This window comes from Mustela erminea, chromosome 21 (assembly GCF_009829155.1).
Source record: "Mustela erminea isolate mMusErm1 chromosome 21, mMusErm1.Pri, whole genome shotgun sequence".
Taxonomy (NCBI): Eukaryota; Metazoa; Chordata; class Mammalia; order Carnivora; family Mustelidae; genus Mustela; species Mustela erminea.
The window spans coordinates 2,898,285-2,918,326 of record NC_045634.1 but is presented as its reverse complement, the minus strand read 5'-3'; the positions used below and the strand labels follow the sequence as shown (position 1 = coordinate 2,918,326).

Genomic DNA, 20,042 nt, shown 5'->3' with positions numbered 1-20,042 from the left:
TAAAAAAGAGATCTTGGGAAAAAACAAAACAAAAAACAAAACAGGTACATTCTCCCTAGGATATTATGTATCTCAGGCTGGAGAACAGCAGCTCTGCCTGCAGAGTGAAGTCCACTTTCTGCAGCCTGGAATTCACAGAGACACGGCTCTAGCACCCCCGATGGTGCCTCCTCCTTCTCCTCCACCCTAGGGTGAGCACTCCGTGTTTCCATGACTAGCCACTCAGGATTCTGCCTGCAGGACCTTGGGACAGATGGGGGAAAGGAGCACACTGAAATGAAGAGAAGATGACAGTCTCCTGGGTGGGGTAGGAAATGACAGAGAAAGGCAGAAACTCATGCCTTGACAGAGCAGTCCCCAGACAGGGAGCTGTCCCTGGCCCTGCAGGTGACACGGTTATGGAGGAAGCTGGAGGGGGTTGAGGTGATCTCAACTCTGAGTGGTTCTCCGTGGATGGGAAGGCCGAGCTAGGCTCCTTGCCACACAGCGCAACACCAGGCCTTCTGCTGCTGCTGTGGCCCAAAACAGCTGTCACCCCAGAGGGCACGACTCTTTCGTCCCTGCCTGGGCTTCTCTATGGGAAGGCTGGTCTCCCCCAAGCCTTCCGAACACACGGTGCCCATCAGCTTCCGGCCTTGTTCGAGGCCCTCCCCTCACGGATGGCGTCCGTCTGCTTTCTGCTGAAGCTCTGCTCACCAGCCTCAATACCTCTCCTCCAGGAAGCCTCCGTGATAACCCTGGCTCCTTGTCATTTCTCTCATCTCAGCTCTGGAAGCTTCCCACTCACTCCGCTACCTTTTATTTAGAGTGATCACAGGGCATAGTGGGTAAGAACAGGAACTCCGAAGCCAGCCAGGTTGCCTGAGTTCATATTCTGTCTTTGCCGATTTCCCTAGTCCTGTTACACTCTCTGTGACTCAAGTTTCCTCCGCTGTAAAACAAGGGCAATGATAAGCTGTAGCTCGTTAGATGGCGGTGATGTTTCGAAGCGCTCCAGAGGGCTCGGGACAGCGTATGTGGACGTGTGCTCTGATGGGCTCTCCTTCCTGTCTCACACCTGCTGCATCTCCCCAGCCAGCAGAAGCACTCCGAGGGCCAGGGCCCGGCCTTACCCTTCCCAGGGGTCTGTGCCCCCCTCCAGGCTAAGCATGCCTCAAACAAGAGACCTCGTAAAACCCTGAGCCTGGGGAAGACAGCCGACCATCTCCCGCTCTTCTGCCCGGACACAGAGCGGCAGTACCGGCTTAGACAGCATTCTATGGTGACCGCTTTGAGCAGAGACTCCAGGAGGAGCAGTGATGGGTCTAGTGGGGGCACCCGGCAGTGGCAGTGGCAGACAGGAGGGCAGCTCTCATGGCCGCATCCTGGACCCTTCCGCTGCCCTGCCCCTCTTGCCCCAAGAGAAGGTCTCAGCCTGTCAAGAGCGAGGAGAAGGGCGGTTCTGCTCTGTGCCTGTCCCATCCGGTCCCTCTGCGCAGCACCTCCTGTTCCCACCCTGCCTGGCATCTGTGGCCCTCTCTCCCTCTCCACCCACCTAGGAGGTGGGTAGCCCAGCAGACGTCAGCGCTGCCCTGCCACAGCACTCCAGCTGCCTGCTCCACGCCGGCGATCTCGCACAGCTCACACCCCAGTTCTACCTGGGCCTACCTTGTGGAGCACAGAGCAAAGCTCCTCCTGTCACCTGCGGTCAGGCAGGCCTTGCCTAAACAGCAATCTGGTAGCTTCTTAAACTCCACAGGAAAGCACCCTTCCCCCACTTGCCAGGCCTTAGATACAGAGAGTCCTTCCCAAGGTGGGGGTGACTGGGAGGGATCGATGGGTGAGGGGGTCTAGTCACCCCTCATCCAGGATGGGTGCATCCTACCATCTTTGAACAAACTTCTGTCCTTCATTCCTGGCGGCCCACTTTTTAAACACCAAGTGAATAACTTGGTATCAAGTCCACATCACCTCTAGGAGGTTTGGAAGGAAAACCGAAATTGGTCAGAAGAACGCACTCTTCAGTACACTAAAAGGCACTCGAGGAGCTTGATACAGAATCCTAAGTTCCAGAATTTTAATTCAGTAGGTCAGGGGCAGGGACCAGGAATCTGCATTTTAACCCGACTCTCAGGTGACTCTTTGAGAAATGGTGGGTGGGAATTTAACAGGGTACACTGCCTTTCAAACACGCCCATCCATCATCAAAACCGCTACAAGCAAAGAGCGGGATGCCAATGCGACGTCATGGTGAAGGAACCCAAGGTGTGGCAGGTCGGCTGACCTCCCTGGGTCATGCTAGGACGGCCCCCTTCCTGATTGAGCACAGCTGTCCTGCCCTCCTGGCCACAGCCTGCCCAGGGACCACGACTATTTCTAAACCTCGCCACTGACCTGGAAGGGACCGTCTGCAAACTCCCTCAAGGGGACGGAAGCTCAGAGCAAATGATGAGTGCGAGGCCTGGAAAGAGGCGGAACCAGGCCTTGCATCTAGGCTCCCAAGCCCCAGCCTGGACGCTTCTGAAACAGACACAGTAAATTCTCGCCATTCGCAGTGGTCGTGTTTGAGAAAGTTGCCAGAACACTGAATTAGCCGACACTGCACCATCACTCTTAAGGAAAATGCCCAGTTAGATTCTTGTGAGCCTCTGTTCACATCTTTGTCAGACCAGGAACACTTTGTTTCACGTGTGTTTCTGTAAAAGGACACCTTATTTAATCCGCTGTTGATCCCTTAACTCCCCACTGACAGCGCCCTGACTCCCGGCCAGTGAATTTTATCTAACACGCATATTTGTCCCCGCGAGGCACAGCCCAGCCTCCCTGCTCCTAGGAACACGAGATAACACTTGGCGCTAGGCTTGGGAGCCATTTTAAACAACAAAATCAACAAAAAGCAGGAAAAATGCAAACAACATGGCACTGAACACAAATTTTTCACACTGGTGTGTGTCTGTGAATGACCACAAAAGCCCTGTGTGTGTGGGGGGGGGGGGGGTGTTTGGGGGTGAACATAATTTTAGCCAGTAATTGAACTGGCCAAGTGTGGAACTCGCGAATACTGAGGGACAGCGGTACCGGCCTGCGAGTGGGGGGCAGGCAGCACTGAGAAGATCAGAGAGCCATCATTCCCTCACTGTCACTCTGTGGTCTCTGTCCTGCTGGGAGGACGGAGCGCGACAGGCCGCCCCACCAGGCCCTTCAGAACTGGACTAGAGTCTACTTCCACCATGACTCTCTCACTATCGTCCCCAACATGTGCTTCTCTGGCCTTTTCTTGGCAGAGGTCCTGGCACGGAGCAGGAGCCGGGCTGCCTGGTGTTCCCTACCTCCCCCACCACACGCTCAGTGGTCTGGAACAGTATATCTCCTTTGGAGGTTTCAGACACCTTGCAGAACCCCCACAGAAAATTTTTTTTAAAATTTCTTTTTTGCAGAGCATCCACAGAAAATTTAAAAAATAATTGTTTTTCTTAAGTTCCTCCCTTCCTCCCAGCCTGGCTTCTGGGCTGCCTCTCTCCTATTCAGGAACATGAGCAGCATGAACCAGAGCCAAAGAGAAGCAGAAAGGTATAGCCCCTGCTTGCCCCTGTCACCATAAGAAAAAAATCAGGCAGAAGAGTGCACTTTGCCTTCTACTCCGTTCCTTCAAATAATTTGTACCTTTGGATTATTTCCAGGACTCACCCCAGCTAATCTGCTAAAGCAGCAGCCCAGCGAGACCCTTGGCGATGCCGGGGTTAACACTGTGACCTCCTTAAGCTGCTGAGGAGTCAGGTCTAATTTTATCCTATAACTGGATCCGCAGTCCTTTTTTTTTTTTTTCTCCAAGTGTCGAGGTATGTTGGGAAGCCCAGAGCCAGCACTTTTGGTGGCATAGGAGAAGCAACCCTGCTTTTTGCTGAATGCAGAAAGCCAGGAGCCTGCTTTCTCCTTGGCCCAGAGCCAGGCCCCAGGTTGTCAGGAGTGAGGGTAGGTGCTGAAACTACCAAGAACCTGGTGAGGGCTGTGCTGGGGCCACCACGCTGCCTCGCTTCCTGCCGACTCCCACCCCGACGCATCCTGTACTGAGCTGCCCCGAGCGGGGCACAGTAAACGGCCTCGGGGCAGCTCAGTACAGGATCCCTCAGGGAGGACAGAGGTCAGAGCTGGCCACCAGAGCCCCCAGCACTGTGGCCGGGCCTGCTGGAGAGCCTCTTCAGGGCCCTCCCTCATCAAAAATCCCCGCCCAGCCCGGCCCCCCAGCCTCAGGGCCCCCATGCTCCTGCACGCCATGCACCAGGCTGCCATAATCCTCCTAGCTTGGGACCGCGCCATCCGCCCCTCGGGCCTGTGCATTTCACCCTTTCCTAGAAAGCAACGGAGCAACGGGTCTCCAGAAACACCAAGGACAATGGTCATCTTGGGTTGATCAGGACTTTCAAAGGGTTCCAGGTTCAAGAGAGAAGTGCTGTTCTGAGTCTATCGCAGCTGGAGCTCTGCGGGGGGATTTGCATTGAAATGGCCCAGCCTAGACAGACTCTCTGGTGCTCCCGGAGGCCTGTCCAGCGCCCACCTCGGTCCCCATCGCTTGGCTTTCAGGATACTGTCATCACTGAGGTTTACTGAGTGTTTTCCCGCATCAAAGCATTTTCTCAAATCTATGTTTTTGTGCTCCCGGAGAGGTCAATCGGAAGCTACTGTTGGCTGTTTTCTTAGGAGGAAATCAAGACTCACACAGTCAGCAGGCTGGGAAATGACTGTGCCTCGAGGCCACGCCACCCCTGTTCCTCCCCCATCATGCCAGGGGCGGCGGAGCGGGGAGCTCCCGCGGGGGATGGGGAGATGTGAGGAAGGGAGCAGCCATTCCTAGCACCAGCCACTCTGCAAGGACCAGGCCATGCAGAAAGGATGCAAAAAAAGACAGCGTTACCTCCCAAGAGGCCATTTGAGGGAAGGGCTAGAGATCACTGCTTCCCCCGTTTTAGGCTGGCCCGCTTCACTATCTGAGCCCCCTTCCTGCTCTCTATCAGGTCCGGCTGCAGGCTACTCCCTCGCAACTCCACCTGGGGATGGCAGCAGAGACAGAAGGCAGGACAGATCACACAGAGAGACAAAACTAGAGAGAGCATGAGATCCTGTGGCAGCCATGAAGACACTGTCTGCCGGGGGCGTGGAGGCGCAAGGGGGCGATGGAGGGAGGAGGGGCGGCAGCCCAGAGCGGCGCGCCCAGGTGAGCGGCTGGAGCGGTGTGGGAGCCTCAGGGGGGAGGCTGCAGCCACCGCAGTACCTGCACGTGTCTCATAAAGGAATCAACATCAGCTTCCATCTCCCTGGGGTCCTCCAGGGGCCCCTCAGCAATCACCTCCTCGTGTTCCTGGCTGGCCTCCACACCGGACGAGTCTATCTGCCGAACGACTTTGCGGATGATCTGGAAAACAGAAGGAGGGGACCAAAGGCCCGTGAAGCCACGGAGACAGACAGAGGTTGGGAAGAGCAGGTCCCCAAGGAGGAGGTCTGGGGGAGAGGCAGCCTTTGTCCTAAGGTGCCCCTCCTCGAGGGGCCAAGAACAGGGACAGGTCTCCTGCCCCTCTCCCCCCATCCTGTGGAAAACCAGCCTTGGGCAGCTTCAGAGGGGCGAGAATTTGCAAACAGGTCATTGGTGATCAGGGTTTTGTCTCTTGGTATTGTTGGCAGGGCCTGCTGTCCTCCCCACACAGCAGGTCCTACTGTCCTCCCCACACTTTTCATGGGCAGGGACGCCTGGCAAGTGTGCTCTCTTATTCACTCACCCAAACATTCTAACACTGTCTACTCTGAGCCTACACGTACTCAGACTGGGGGGTGACAATACAAGACACCTGCCTGCATGAGGCACACTTGGCAAGAGGCAAGATGGACACCTAAGGGGTCCTGCCTCAGTTTAGCGGGAACAGCAACCCAGAAGGAGCACATCCAAGGTCCCCTCTCTGCTCCTTCTTCTCCCTCTGCCCAGACCTTGCATGGTGCCTAGTACTTGACAAGCAAAATCAGGTCTAGTGAATTAAAATCAGCAACAAATCTATGCGTTTCCACAGCCCTTTTGCTGTTGGAGGTCCGTGGTAGTCCGGGGACCACCACCCTGCTGTCTTACAGCTGTGTCCAGGGCTAGACATCACTGGGCTGGGTTTGGGCTGTTCTGCGGAGCCTGGCCCTTGTGGAACAGTAGCAGGAGCTGAATTCAGGCGGAGTCAGGTAAAGTGGCTCTGAGGAATGTCAGGCCAGACTCAGAAGACCAGGGCTCCCAGCACCTGCACCAGCGTTCAGAGCCACGCTAACCCGCTGCTCGGGCAGCAGTGAGACTCAGGGAGAGCCCAGCCCCGTTTAGCTTCTGGCCCTGCTGCCTCTCCCAGGCTCGGGGGTGGGGGGATGCCGTGCACCCACCTTCTTGGTGACAATGTTGCCCTGCTCATCTGTGAATTGTTCCTCTGTCACCTGCTCCCCTGGAATATTTTGGAACTCACTCCCCTAGAATTGCAGAAAAGGAGAAAACTCAAGGTTAGTAAGTGGGTGGCCTGGGCATCAGGCGGAGAATGAGGGAATTAAAGAGCACAGGCAACGGCCACAGTTGGACAAATCCGCACCACACAGGAAACTCCAGCTCAGCAAGGAGCAGAGGCCAGACTGAGGCTTCCAAGTGCAAGAGGCACCCCTGGGAGCCATGGAGCCTGAAGACCCGGATGGAGCCCCACACTTGCAAGAGCCTTGTGTGCCTGATCCCTCCCCAGCACCAGGGCTCGGTCACGCAAGTGCTACAGAGGAGGCCCTGAGACAGGAAGTGAGGCACCGAATTGAACTTTGGACAGCCCTTCGTAGCATGGAAACCCCTTCCACAGACACCAGCGCCCTAAGTGTGACAGCTGGGGACAGGAGCGGGCCAGGAACGGGCTCTCCCAAGTCCCAGAGCTGAGCTGCCCACGCCACCACAGTGTGGCAGTCCCAGCGGGCACCCCAGCCGGCTCTGGTCCCCAAGGGCAGTGCCCGGCTGCTGACTCGGGGTCCCTTCCCCCGGCTGCTGCCCACGAACACCGCGGTGCCATGCCCTCAGCCCTGCCTCCTGCCTGGCGGTTACCTTGAGGAAAACCCGACGCCGGACCACCCTGGTGGAGATGGTCTCCTCGTCGTCACTCACGCCCTCGCTCTCCCCCAGCTCCTTGTCCAGCTCCTGGTGGATATGTTTCAGCACAAAGCACAGGGAGCCCTTGACAATGTGCATCACATTCTGACAGCTGACCAGAAAGAAGCCCAGGAGCACTAGGGTGACCAGGAGCTGGGTGACGAAAGTCCACATCCTCACCTCCTCAGCAGCTGGGCCCTCCAGGAACTAGCCAGGGCTCCGGCCACTGTGGGGGTCCAACCTCTCATTCTCCCCTCAGACTCCCGGGTGCCCCTGGGCCCCCCTGCAGGCTCTCTCCGCAGGAGACTGGATGGCCCCTCGCTAGAACTGCCTGCCGAGTGCCCTCCTGCCGAGCAGCCCTGGGCTCTGCCCTCACGCCTGGGTGACATCAGGCTTCGATAATTTTAGCTTCCTGAACCAGCTGCTAGGGCTGTCCAACTGGGCTAGAAGGGAGCAGGCAGGTGCGCGTGTCCTGGGCACTCAAAGCGCACGTCAAAGTCACTCTGTGGGTGACGCCTCCCCCCGACTACACATACACAACGGGGCCTGCCCAGCCCTATGCGCACTAGAAGCAGCTCTGCCCAGGGAATTGTTTTCTTTCTGGGGCTCCAGGAAATAAGGTGTCCAGAGAATGGGGCCCTTTGTGTGTTTCTCTGGGCAGTTACTGCCGTGATCAGAACGGAGTTCACCCCCGCCCACAGGGATGGCACTGGCTAATACCCTGGAGAGAGAGTTAAGGATTTATTTCAAAAATAGCCCTGGGAGGAGTGATTCGCTCAGGCCTGGCCAAATTAGCTCAGCGGGGTTCAGCACAGGTGGTGGGGCCACCTGGAAGCCCGTGCATTGCCGCCCCCCCTCCACCCCGCCCCGGCCCAGCAACCCTATGCGTATGCGTGTAACTGGTGTGTCTATTTAAGGTCTGTCCTCAGAGGCTCTTCCCAGGCTGGGCTCTCAGCGCCCACGAGTGGCAACCACGCGCCTGAGGCTCGCCTTTACAGACCTGATTCAGAAATGCAGCCGTGGCAGCTGTGGCCCACGGGAATTTCACTTTCCTGCTCAGGCTGTGCCGGTCTGAAGAACGGTACCCACAGCAGAAGGAACAAAGATCTGGGGCCCAGCCAAGTGACCTGCCGCTCGCTCACCGCGGGCGCTGGGGAGCTCTGGGAAGCAGGCCCGGACTCCAGTGCTGTCCGCACCCCACCCGTGAGGAGTGCGGGTGTGGGAGCACGGTCATGACGAGGAGCCTGAGCAGGCCCTCACACGGTGAGCACTGCTCTGAGGCCACTACGCCTTGTGTACTGTGTACTCCCCCTACTGACTTGGTAAGGCCCTCCAACAGCCGTACCCGGCAGGCCCTATGACTTCTCCATTTTACACAGAGGAAATGGAGGCACAGAGTCAGAGAGTGAGTAAGTGAAAGGGTCCGATTTCAATACTGCCTCATTTCCACGAGGAAGCTCCTAAAGAAATAGAAGCCCGTCTCACATGCAAAGGGGCTGGGCGCTGGAGAGCATTCAGTTTGGGCCAGGCCAGGAAGGATCCAACTTCTCATGGTTCCATCTGGGGCCTCAGAGAATGTCTTACAGTGATTTCAGGCTTTCCTGCCTAGACCCAAATTATAGGGGATCTCTCTCTCTCTCTCTCTCCCCGTCAGTGTTTTCAGAGATTCACCGGAAATACCAGTCAATGGGGGCTTTGCAAACCCTTGGCTTATGTGGGTCTCACGACCAGCCCCGGGGTCCTGTCAGGTGATTAGAATGACAGCTTGCCTACACCATCTAATCCAGCCCCGAACCTGGAAGGCGTCAGGCCTGGCAGACCCGCACACTCCCTTACTCTCACTGGGAAGCATGAGATCCGGACTCCCCTACCCCTCACAGTAGATGGCTGTGTGACCCTGGGGAAATCCTCAGCCTCTCTGGGTAACAATTGGGTAACTCTCTGGGGCCTCAGCCTCCTCATTTATAAACAAGGCAGTTAGACCCTATGACCTAGAAGTTTTCTCCTGCGACCCACAGGAGTGCTCCTGGCTTTCCCCCCAGCCCTCCCCTCACCAAAGGCTAACTGCAGGGGGACCACACAGAAGGCAGCTCCTAACACCCTTCTCTTTCCCCAGGAATCCGGAATTTGACCCAGTTAAGAGCGCCTGAGCTCTCGGCCAAGTACTTGCTGTTAGGAGTAGTACAAGTGCGGAAGGACAGCCTGCTGGCCAAGAATGTGCGGGCTGGTCTGGGGTGAAAAACGGACGCAGCCGCCTGTCCTGTCCAAGGCACACACTTGCAGGGAAGTAGTCTAAATAAAACCTTATTGGAGTCCTAGCAGCTCTCTGCAGCCGGCTGCCCAGGGCTGTTGTGGAGCTAACCTCGCTGTGGGGGCCCCCACGTGCCCACTAGGGCTCAGGCTCAGGTAGGCAGAGGGACGAGAAGAGTGGCAGACGGGAAGGAAGGAGGGCGGGCCGCCAAGCTTCCGGATGAGGCGAACCGTAAGACACCAAATGAGATGCGGAACACGTTGTTTCTGCGCACACTAAAAATACACAGGCGTGGAACAGCGACGAAAATTTTTAAAAAATGCATATATTCAAAAGGCACACCTTAATGAGCTGTCTGGGATTTGTCTCAAAAAAATGTCGGGGAGGGGGGAGAAGAGAGAGGTAGGTATCCGTGAAACAGGATTGGCCACAATCGGGTAACTAGTGCCTGAACGGTAAGAGCATGGAAATTAATGTGCTATTCTGGTTTTGTATTTATCTGTGATTTTTCATAATAAAAAAAAATTCCCTGAATACATTAAAATGGATGTGTATGGGAATGGGAATGGGGAGTGAAGTCACAGGGAATAGATAAAATGAGTACCGCCGGGCACACCCCAAGTGGGGAGGGAGGTCTGAGGGAGGCGGGCACCCCCCACCACCCGCTGAGCCCCGCCGAGAGGACCCCAGCATTCCCAAGCCCAGGCAATAACCCAGGCACCCCTCAGGTCACCTGAGATGGTGACCACAGCCGAAGTGCTGAGAACTGAGTGGCCTGTCCGTGGCCACACAGACCACGGTAGGACTGAGTTAGCCTAACACCCAGGTCTCTCTGCTCTACACCCTTCCTAAGACACACAATGGAACAAGAAAACCAACAAAAACCGTGGCTTCAGAATCAGTCAGACCTAACTCCAAAGCCCCCCTCAGATCATGCAACCTTGGGGCAAGAAGCTCAGGGAACATCAGCTCCTCCCCTCCCTCAGCAGAGACCGTGACTCGTATCCTTACTTGAAGAGACAGCAAAGTCACACCACAATTTTTAAAGAAAGGAAGCTGGCTGGGCCTGGGGCTGGCTTGGAGGAGAGGCTGCCCTGGGCCTCAGGCCCCTCCCGCTCCCCTCTGGGCATCGGCGGGCGGTTGGGTGCGCGCTCACCTCTGCCATCAGGGAGAAGGTGCTCCGAGCCTCCTGCACCCACTCTTGGTGACTCTGTCGTCTCCGTGCCCTGCTCTCAGCCTCTGGCTGCCCTTCCCGGACGTGCTCAGCTGTGGACACCAGGACCTTCTCATACTCGTGCGACCCACTGGGCTCCAGCTCTTGGAGGGTGGTGATGGTACTCTGGAAGGAGTGTGGGCCTTGGGTGACCTCCTCTGGCCAGGAACTTCGGGCAGTGTCTTGTAGGTATGAGACAATGGAGCCTTCCTCATCCCAGTGTTGCAGTCTGGGGTCCAGGGCGAGAGAAAGGACACCGGGTTATCCTTCGGTCTCTGGCTGCTCAGACACCCGCCCCCTCCAGAGCTGGAGTGATGGGACAATAGGAGCAAACCCCACAGCTAACACATGGCTGCCTGTCCTGCTAAGAGAGGCCCAGAGGGGCCAGCGCTGCTGTCCAGGAGGAAAGGGCCGTGGAGACCAGTACCGCTGGCCCTGTCACTTTAAGTGGAAGGCTCTCCACGCTGGGTTCCTGAGGCACTTGGCTCACCCTGCTAGGCGTCACCCAGGCCTCCATGCCCATCATCTCACCTGCCTCCTCTCCAGCCCTCCGGCCACCTGCCCACCACGGTCCTTATCCCAGTGCTCATCCAATAAAGTTGCCACACTCTCCTTTGGAAACACGCTCTTCTATGGCTTCTAGGACACCACATTTGCCTGGTCCCCCCACCACCGCCCAGCTACCACTTCTTAGTGTCCTTTGTTGATTTCTCCTAATTTCTCTGACTCCTGAACATGGAAGCGCCCCAGGGCTCAGTTCTCAGAGTTCATCTCTACCTACGCCCACTTCTGAAGTGAGCCCGTTCAGTCCATGGCCTCACACCCCATCTGTGTGCTCCTTATGCCCTCCTTGATCTGTGGATGTGTAGACCCAAATGCCTCCAGCACATCTCTGCTTTGGGGGTCTCATAGGCATCTCAGGGACAGCATGGTCAAGGCCACAATCATGAGTCACTCATGGTCAAGGCCACACTTTCTCCCCGACCTGTTGCGCCCCATCTTCCCTGCAAGGCCTCTGTGCTTGCTGGGCCTTCTGATGGATACATGCCCTTGGTATTCACATGGCTCACCTCTTAATTCTTTCTGCTCTTTACTCCAACATCACAGTCTCAGGCTTCCGGGCTACCTACCCCTCATTTTAGCCATCTGCTCTCCACATGGGTACATGCAACCTACCCCCCCCACCCTTATTTTCCTTTTTAGGACCATGACATAATGTTTCCCTTCTTTTGTGGGGGAGAGGGCAAAGGGGGAAGGAGAGAGAATCTCAGGCAGGCTCCACACCCAGCATGGAGCCCAACATGGGGCTGATCTCACAACCCTGAGATGGTGACCTGAGCCAAAATCAAGAGTCGGATGCTTAACCAACTGAGCCACACACGGTCCCCTAACTTTTCCTTTTTAGTTACTTTCCATTTCAATAGCTTTACTTCATTTATTGTCCATCTCCCCAGTAGAACATGAAACTTTCAGCAGATAGAGACTTCTGTGTGTCCTGTTCCATGCCACAATCCTGGCACAGTTTACAGGTGCCCGGCACCCAGCAGGGGCTCCACACATACTGGTGGGGGGAGTGAACAAAATTCACCTGTCCCCACTAGAAGGCTGACTGCGGTCATAGAACCAAACTGTACCACTCCAAGGCCTAGCACCAGGCCTTCTGGTTCCCCCTCGGGTGGCCAGGCCAGCCCAGTCAGTGCTACTCAGTGACTGGCTGACATGGGTTGTTGGGAGTGGCCTCAGCCACAGGGTTCCGAATCACTCGTAATTCTCACAGGCCACCCACCCACCCAAACTCTCCCGGGTCATCAAAGGATTCATTTGGGAAACAAAAATACAATGACATAAACACTTTTTGGCTTTCTTTTTCCTCTGCCTACAGTATTCGGGCCACACCGGGTGGATCCTGGGGAAGGGCCCACTCAGACTGGGCTTCTGAGCAGGCCAGAGAGCCAGCTGGGGTGGGAAGAGGCCACGAGAACAGTTTCCCCGCAGCCTAGGCAGCCCTGAGCTATGGGGTGTGGTGGGTGTGCCCAGCCTTCAGGGAGCCCACAGACCATCTCCTTGCTTTAGGAAAACTTTAGGATGCAATTTTAGGGGAAAGGGCCACTGTGGCTCAGTTCCTATGCCAGTCCAGGAAGGCCAAAGTGTCCTCTGCAGTCTGCCCAGCCCCGCGGGTGTGGCGGGCCCCCCCAGCCACAGATGTTAATCGGACCTGAGGCCGGAAACCCTCGGCGTCTGCCCAAGGCTCCCTGCCTGACCTGCCCACACGGCCGCCTGCTGCAGGCCCAGGAGAGCCCCAGTGTCTCCACAGCCACAAGTTCTGCCCCGCCCCTATGAAGCCCCCCAACCTCACACTTTCAGCGGGTAGAGCAGAAGGGCACCTTATCAGCTCTGTCACACGCAGGCTGTGTGACTGCCTGAGTCACTCGCCTGGCCCTCCCTGGTGCCTCCAGCTTTCTAAATATGGTCTTCCCCAACAAGTGCCTAATAGCACCAGGGCCCAGAGTGCCTACCCTCACCTCACCAGAGAGGTGGCTGGCCTGAGCCTCATGGTCTCTCTCCTCACGCCCGCCCCCCAGCCTCCCTCCAGCGGGTCACGCCCAGGGGCATCTTAGGCAAGGACTGGCCTTTGCAGATCAGGCTCCATGCCCACAGGACCGAGGCCCGAGCGACGGCGGGGGGACTCAAGAGGCCAGCCAGTGCCCTACCGAGCTGCTTTGCCTACCCCCCCTCACCTGCTTACCCCCAAAGCCCAGGAAGACGGAAGGTACCCTTCCCCAGACGCCCAGCCCCTTACCTGTCCTGGCTCATCTCCATCACCCGACTCACGCTGGGGGATTCTGTGATGTGGGCTTGCACCCTCTGCTGGCCTGCAACAAGAGACACTTGATTCTCTGAGTCCTGCCCCGCACCTGGGGCGTCCTCCTGCCTCTCGTGACCTGGCAGCTTCTCTTCTGACCTCTGACCTTCCTCCTGGTCAAGCAAATCGATAAGGCCATTTATGGCATCTGAATCCACTGTGTCGTCCTCCACAAGGTCCAGAGAGCCCAGCGTGGAGCCCTGGGGTCCCTCGGAGAGCACCCCCTCCGGCTTCCACTCGTGGCCGGTGGCGTCAGAGTCCTCGGCCTTGCTGCACTCCAGAGAGGAGTCCTCAGCAGTGACCAGGGAGGGTGTGAGGCCCGCGGACCACACCTGCATGTCAGACATCTCCAGCATGGCGTCATGCTCCGTGGCCGCCAAGGGGATGGCGTCTATGACGGCCACCTCGTTCCAGTACTGGTCTGCGCGCAGCGGAGAGGGAAGCGCGTAGTGCAGGGAGGCGGGGGACAGCAGCTCGTCCTGCAGCGAGGAGTAACCTGGATGGGCAGACAGAGGGCAACATGCTCCAGAAGCGATTTCGGTCACACAGGCTTACGTGCAAACCCACGCTCACGCTCACGCACACGCACACGCACGCACAGGCACGGCCATAGACACGCATGCGCATTGCGGGTAGGGAGGCTTTCCAAGCTCAGTGTCCAACGCTCAGGCCTGTGGCTGCTGCCCAGGGCCCGGGGGCAGGAGGAACAAGGCTCTGGGATGGGTAGGGGACAGGCGGGAAGTGTGGCGGAGACAAGGACTCCTTTGCTGAATGGCAAAGAGCAGAGACTGGAGTTCTTTCTTCTCCGGTTCAGAGCGATAGATCAAGAAGTCCTGATCTGAAGGATCTGTGCTCCCATCTGTCTCCAACCGGATGAAAGCCCACCGCTTGACGTCTGGGCAGAAAGAAATGGTGCTCTTTCTTTGCTCAAAACATCCTTTTAGCACAGGCCTTGGGGAAACCAGCCAGGGAGGTACCTTCAAGGGAGGGACCAGCCTCCCCAGATCTGGGGGCAGTAACCAAGCTTGGAGGGGCCGAACACCCACCCTCGGTGCAGTGGTCAAGTGGGAAACCACTTGGTTTCAGATGAAGTCACTCTTCTTCAAGTTACAGACGGGTTCTGGAAATTCTGAGGGATCTAAGTGGCGTGAGTGAGAGTTCTTAGGGTTCAGAATGGGGGAGACCGGGTCAGAGGGCAACAGGAGGCCCGTCAGCGGGTACTTCCGGCTCTGCCCAGAAGCTCCTGGCCTGTAGGCCCTGCACTGTTCCCACTGGGCCCAGGTCAGCGGTGAGCTGGTGGGGCTGCGGCCAGCTAGAACAGGCCTGGCCCGGTGGTCGCTGTAGCCTTTTCATACGTCTGCTCCTTGTGACCGGCTCTCATGCGCATCCCTGCTAGTCTTCTGCTTGGCTTTGACATGGGCTCCCTCATGTTCAGAAGTGACTCAGAGCCCGAGTGAGGGGTACGTGTAAGCATATGAGGAATCTGACAGTGTTCTGTCAGTTGGCTCCTCCGCTCTCCTCTAGACACAAGAGGGGGTCCATGGATAGGGCAAAGAGGCCCTCTGATTCCACGTCAGACCTTGTGCCAGTCTGTGGGTTGGTGAAGGGACCAGAAGGCAAGCTTCTCCATCCAGCTCAACTTAGTTGGGAAACCGGAGCCTAAAGACCCCGTAGCACCAAAACAGGACCCCTGGGTATGGGCAAGCTGCCCCTGCTGTCTCTAGGGAACTTCCTGTGCCCAGAGAGGCCCCTAGCCAAGTGTCCAGACTCTTTGTCCTGCCCTTCACCCCTCACCACCCTGCGTCCAGCCCTTCCCCGGGTTTGGCCTTTCTCCCACCCAAATGGACCCTCATCCCTAGGCTGGAATGCAGCCTGTTGCTGCTCTACTTGTGGTTATCCTCATTCACTCACTTGTTCAACCCAAAGATACTAACCGAGGGCCACTTGCAGGCCAGGCACAGTGCCTGGGCTGAGGATTACAAACACACAAACACACACAAATAAGACAGGTTCTCGTCGCCCTGTTTTCTTGACATTCTCCCAGCGACTTTGGCTCACCTCGTCTCCCTCATCTTTGAACCCGTCCTGTGGTCCTTGTTAAGCTGCTTCGTGGGACAGTACACTCTTGGAGGGCAGGAATGGTGTCTCCCTCTCCCTCCCACTTCCCTAGAACAGGATTGGGACTCCCTAGGGCCTGGTGACTACTGCAAAACTCTCCAGGTGTGTGAGGAGGACACAGGAGCCAGGACGGATACCCCCAGCCACATTTAGTAAAGCCACCATCGCTGATGCATATGTGTCCCAGGTGCCAGGAACCAGGCTGTATGATTGACATACATCCTCTCTTCATCATCCTGGGAGAGTTTTCCCCCTGACTGATCTATCTCTAGAAGTCTCTGTGGTCCCAAGGCTCAAGTTGAGAAGGAGGAAAAGACCATCAGGGGCTGGGGGGTGGGGAGGGTAACAGGGTGCTTATAGACTAACAGCTCTGGCCAAACAAGGAGGCACAAAGAGGAGATGGGAGAGCAGGAGAAACCGGTGGGCCAAATCTTCCCATGTTAAATCCAAGTCACTCTATGTGGAACCATGACCTAAGGAATTGGGAAACCAGGACCAACAGCCTTCTAACCCTCTAAGGAAATCTCTCTGGAAAATATACCAGCAGAACATTTAAGAGTCAAGTGATTATTTTTCTTATCCCCCACCCCTTTGTTTTAAGATTTTATTCATTTACTTAAGAGAAAGAGCAGAGCAAGAGGAGCACATTAGCTGGGGGAAGGGCAGAGGGAGAGGGAGAGTCAGACTCCCCCCTGAGCAGGGAGCCCGACGCACGTGGGACTCAATCCCAGGACCCTAGGATCATGACCTGGGAGGAAGGCAGATGCTTAACCAATTGAGCCACCCAGGCGCCCCTCTTCTTATTTTTGAGAGCATTATTATGTTATTTCCATTACTAATTAATTAAGTACCTATTTTGTTAAAAAAAAACAACACCCATACTAAATATGTCATTTTTAGTCATCACAACAATCTTACAAGGAAAGCAATATTATCCCTACTCTATAGATTAGCAAGCTAGAGGTTCAGCAACCGGCTCAGGGCACACAGAAAGAGTGGTCTTGTCACTCGATTTCACCATTAGTGTCTTTTAAAATTGCTTTATTGAGTTATAGCTGACATACAGTAGGTGCGCATATTTTAAAGTAGACCATTGAATAAGTTCCAAGGAACCATCATCACAACAAAAAGAGGGACATTCATTGCCCTTGAAAGGTGTCCTCACGTTTCTTTGCAATCCTTCCTTCTTGCATTCCCGTTCCCAGGGAACCACCGATCTGCTTCTGTCCCTGTATATGAGGTTGTATTTCCCAGAACTTTCTAGAAATGGACTTATACAGTGATACAGTGTATACTCTTTCCAGTCTGGTTTCTTTCACGGGGTGCAGCGATTTGGGTATCACTGTGCTGTTGAGCACAGCGATGATTTATCCATTGTTACCGCTGCACCGTGTTCCATTAGGGGGATGCATCACAGGTGGTTCACCCATTTACCTGTGAGTGGCCATGTGACTTGCTTCCGGTTTGGGGCTGTTACAAACCAAGCTGCTTGTCCATGTGAACGTATGCTTTTTCTTTGGGACACACACCTGGGAACCGGGTGTTTGGATCGTAGGTGCATTTTATCTTCTCAGGAAGTAAAGTCTTTTTCAAATTGGTTGTTCGCTTTTACAGTCGCACCAGCAGTGGACGAGAGGGTCAGTTCCCCCAATATCCTCACTGACACCTCATATGACTGGTCTTCTCCATTTTAGCCATTCTTAAAGGGGGGGGGGGTCGCAGGATCTCCCTTGTAGTTTTATTTTGTATTTTTTTAATGACTAATAATGCTGAGCTTCTTGTTATGTGTTTATTTGCTCTCTGTGTCTGTTCTGGGTTAACGGTCTGCTCAAATTTTCTGATCTAAAAATTGGAGTGTTTGTTTTCTTCTTATTGAGTTTTGAGAATTCTTTATATATCCTGGATACCCGTCCTATATCAGATGATTATTTCCAATATATTCTCTCAATCTGTGGCTTAGTTTTTCACTTTCTTAACAATGTATTTTGAATAGCAGAAGTTTTAAAATTTGATGAAGCCCGATTTATCTTTTGTACAGATCGCACTTCCACCGTCGTAGCTAAGAAATCTTTGCCTTGCCCAAGATTTTTCTAAGGTTTTCTTTTATGTTTCCTTCTAGAAGTTGTATAGTTTTTTGTTAATATCTATAAGTTTTAATGTTAGGTTTCACATTTAAGCTACCATCCACTTTGAGTTAATTTTTGTACATGCTGATGTAATGTATAAATCCAAGCTCATCTTTGCTTGTGAATATCCAATTGTTCCAGCCCCTTTTTCCTTTCTCCATGAATTGCCTTCGTATTTTTGTTGAAAGTCGGTTGTTCTTACATATGTGGTTCTATTTCTGGACTCCATTCTGTTCCATGAATTTATCCGTCTTTTGTTGTTGTTGTTGTTTTAATAAGGAATGGATGTTGGATTTGTCAAATATGTTTTCTGCATCTGTTATGATAACCATATGGTTTTCCTGTTTTAGTTTGCTAATCTGATTAATTATATTGATTTATTTATTTCTATTCTTTAAATTTATTAAGGTGTATCTTATGGCCCTGCATATGGTCTAACTTGGTGCATGTTCCATGTGAACTTGAGAAGAATATGTATTCTGCTGCTGTTGGTTGAAGTAGGCTGTAAACGTCCGTGACATCCAGCTGATGGTGTTGAGTTCAGTTGTGTCCTCACCCATTTTCTGCCTACGAGGTCTGTCCATTTCTGATAGAGGGATGCTGGTTTCCAACTCTGGTAGTGGATTCATCTGTTTCTCCTTGCCGTTCTCTCAGTTTTTGCCTCCCACAGTTTGGTGCTCTGTTGTTAGGCACATACACATTAAGGATTATTATGCCTTCTTGGAGAACCGACCTCTTTCTAATATAATGCCCCTCTTTATCCCTGACAACTTTGCTTCGAAGTCTGCTCTGCCTGAAATTAATTTAGCTTCTCATGGATTCTTTTCATTAGCGTTAGCATGGTTTATTTTTGTACACCCATTTACTTTAAATCTACACGTGTCTTCATATTTAAAATGGCTTTCATACAGACAGTATGTGTTTTTTGATGCATTCTGAGTCTTTTAGTTGGTGCATTTAGACCACTGACTCTCACAATGATTCTTGATATAGTGGGATTGATATACTCCGCATTTGCTACTCTTTTCTATTTGTTGCCCTCGTTCTTTGTTTCTATTCTTTTTCTGCCTTTTGTGGTTTTAACTGAGCATTTTATATGATTCCATCTTTTCTCCTTTCTCAGCATATTAGTTATGTTTCTTTAAAAAATTTTTTTAGTGGTTGCCCTGGTGTTTGCAATATACATGTATACAGTCCCCTTTTCAAATAACACTAGAGCACAGGTAGTGTGAGTACCTTATAATAACAAAATAATCTTAATTCCACCACTCATCGTTCACTCCACTTACACATAAGCATGTGTGTGTGTGTGTGTGTGTGCATGCGTAATCGAATATGTTATTGCTATTATCATTTTGAACAAACTGTAGACCACTAAGAATAAGAAAATCTGTTTTTATTTTATTTTCACTTAATCTTTTTTTGATGCTCTTCCTTACTTAATGTCCATCCATAGGTTCCCCACCCATACTCTCTTCCTTCTCTCGAAGGAACTTCTTTTAATCCTTTCTGTAAGGCAGGTCTGCTGACAACAAATTTCCTCAATTTTTGGTTGTCTGAGAAGTCTTTTTTCATCTTTTACTTTTGAAATATAAAATTTAAGAGGATCCAGAATTCCAGGTTGGTGTTTTTCCCTCTCAACAGTTTAAGTATTTCATTTCACTTCCTTCTTGTCTGTAGGGCTTCTAAGAGAAATCAGATGTGATGTTATCTTGTTCCACTGTAGGTAAGGTTTTTTCCTTCCTGCCCACCCCCCTTTTTGGGGCATTTTTTTCTTTATCTTTGACTTTCTGTGATTTGAAAATGATATGCTTAGGCATAGTTTTTTTGACATTTATCCTGTTGTGTTCTCTGAGCTTTCTGGATCTGGGGGTTGGTGTCCGACACTAATTTGGGTAAATTCTCAGTCATTATTTTTTCAAGTATTTCTTCTATTCCCTTCTTTCTTCTCCATCTAGTATTGCCATCATGTGTATATGATACGTTTTGTAGTCACTCCACACTCCTTGGATATTCTACTCTGTTTCGGTCTTTGTTCTCTTTACTTTTCGGTTTGGGAGATTCCTGTTGACTTAGCCTCAAGCTCAAAGAGTCTTTCCTCTGCCGTGGCTGGGTTAGTAAGCCCATCAAAGGCATTCTTCATTTATGGTGTCATCTCTAGTGTTTCTTTCTGGTTCTTTCTTAGGATTTCCACCTCTCTGCTTATAACACCCATCTACTCCTACATGATGCCTACTTTATCCATTAGAACCCTTAGCATATTGATCATAGTTGTTTTAAATTCCCAGTCTGATAATTCCAACATCCCTTTCCATGACTGCTTCTAACACTTGCTCAGTCTCCTTGAACTGTGTTTT

The 20,042-nt window shown here is 53.2% G+C and overlaps 1 protein-coding gene across 19 annotated transcripts in view; it reads right to left on the bottom strand.

The window, feature by feature from the left end:
• The window catches only part of ANK1 (ankyrin 1), a 207,698-nt gene that overhangs the window by 1,743 nt on the left and 185,913 nt on the right, over positions 1-20,042 (bottom strand). For 5 of the 19 annotated variants that reach the window (XM_032328988.1, XM_032328989.1, XM_032328995.1 and 2 more), the window contains 5 exons: positions 13,379-13,937; positions 10,522-10,807; positions 6,382-6,465; positions 5,249-5,389; positions 4,892-5,024 (listed from right to left, as the gene is read on the bottom strand). In XM_032328988.1, coding sequence (XP_032184879.1) covers positions 4,926-5,024; positions 5,249-5,389; positions 6,382-6,465; positions 10,522-10,807; positions 13,379-13,937 — 1,169 coding nt within the window. In that variant the 3' untranslated portion in view covers positions 4,892-4,925. Of the gene's footprint in view, positions 1-4,891; positions 5,025-5,248; positions 5,390-6,381; positions 6,466-7,069; positions 7,539-10,521; positions 10,808-13,378; positions 13,938-20,042 lie in introns of those variants that run through there. The other 14 variants (XM_032328991.1, XM_032328994.1, XM_032328999.1 and 11 more) reach the window with 10 other exon arrangements.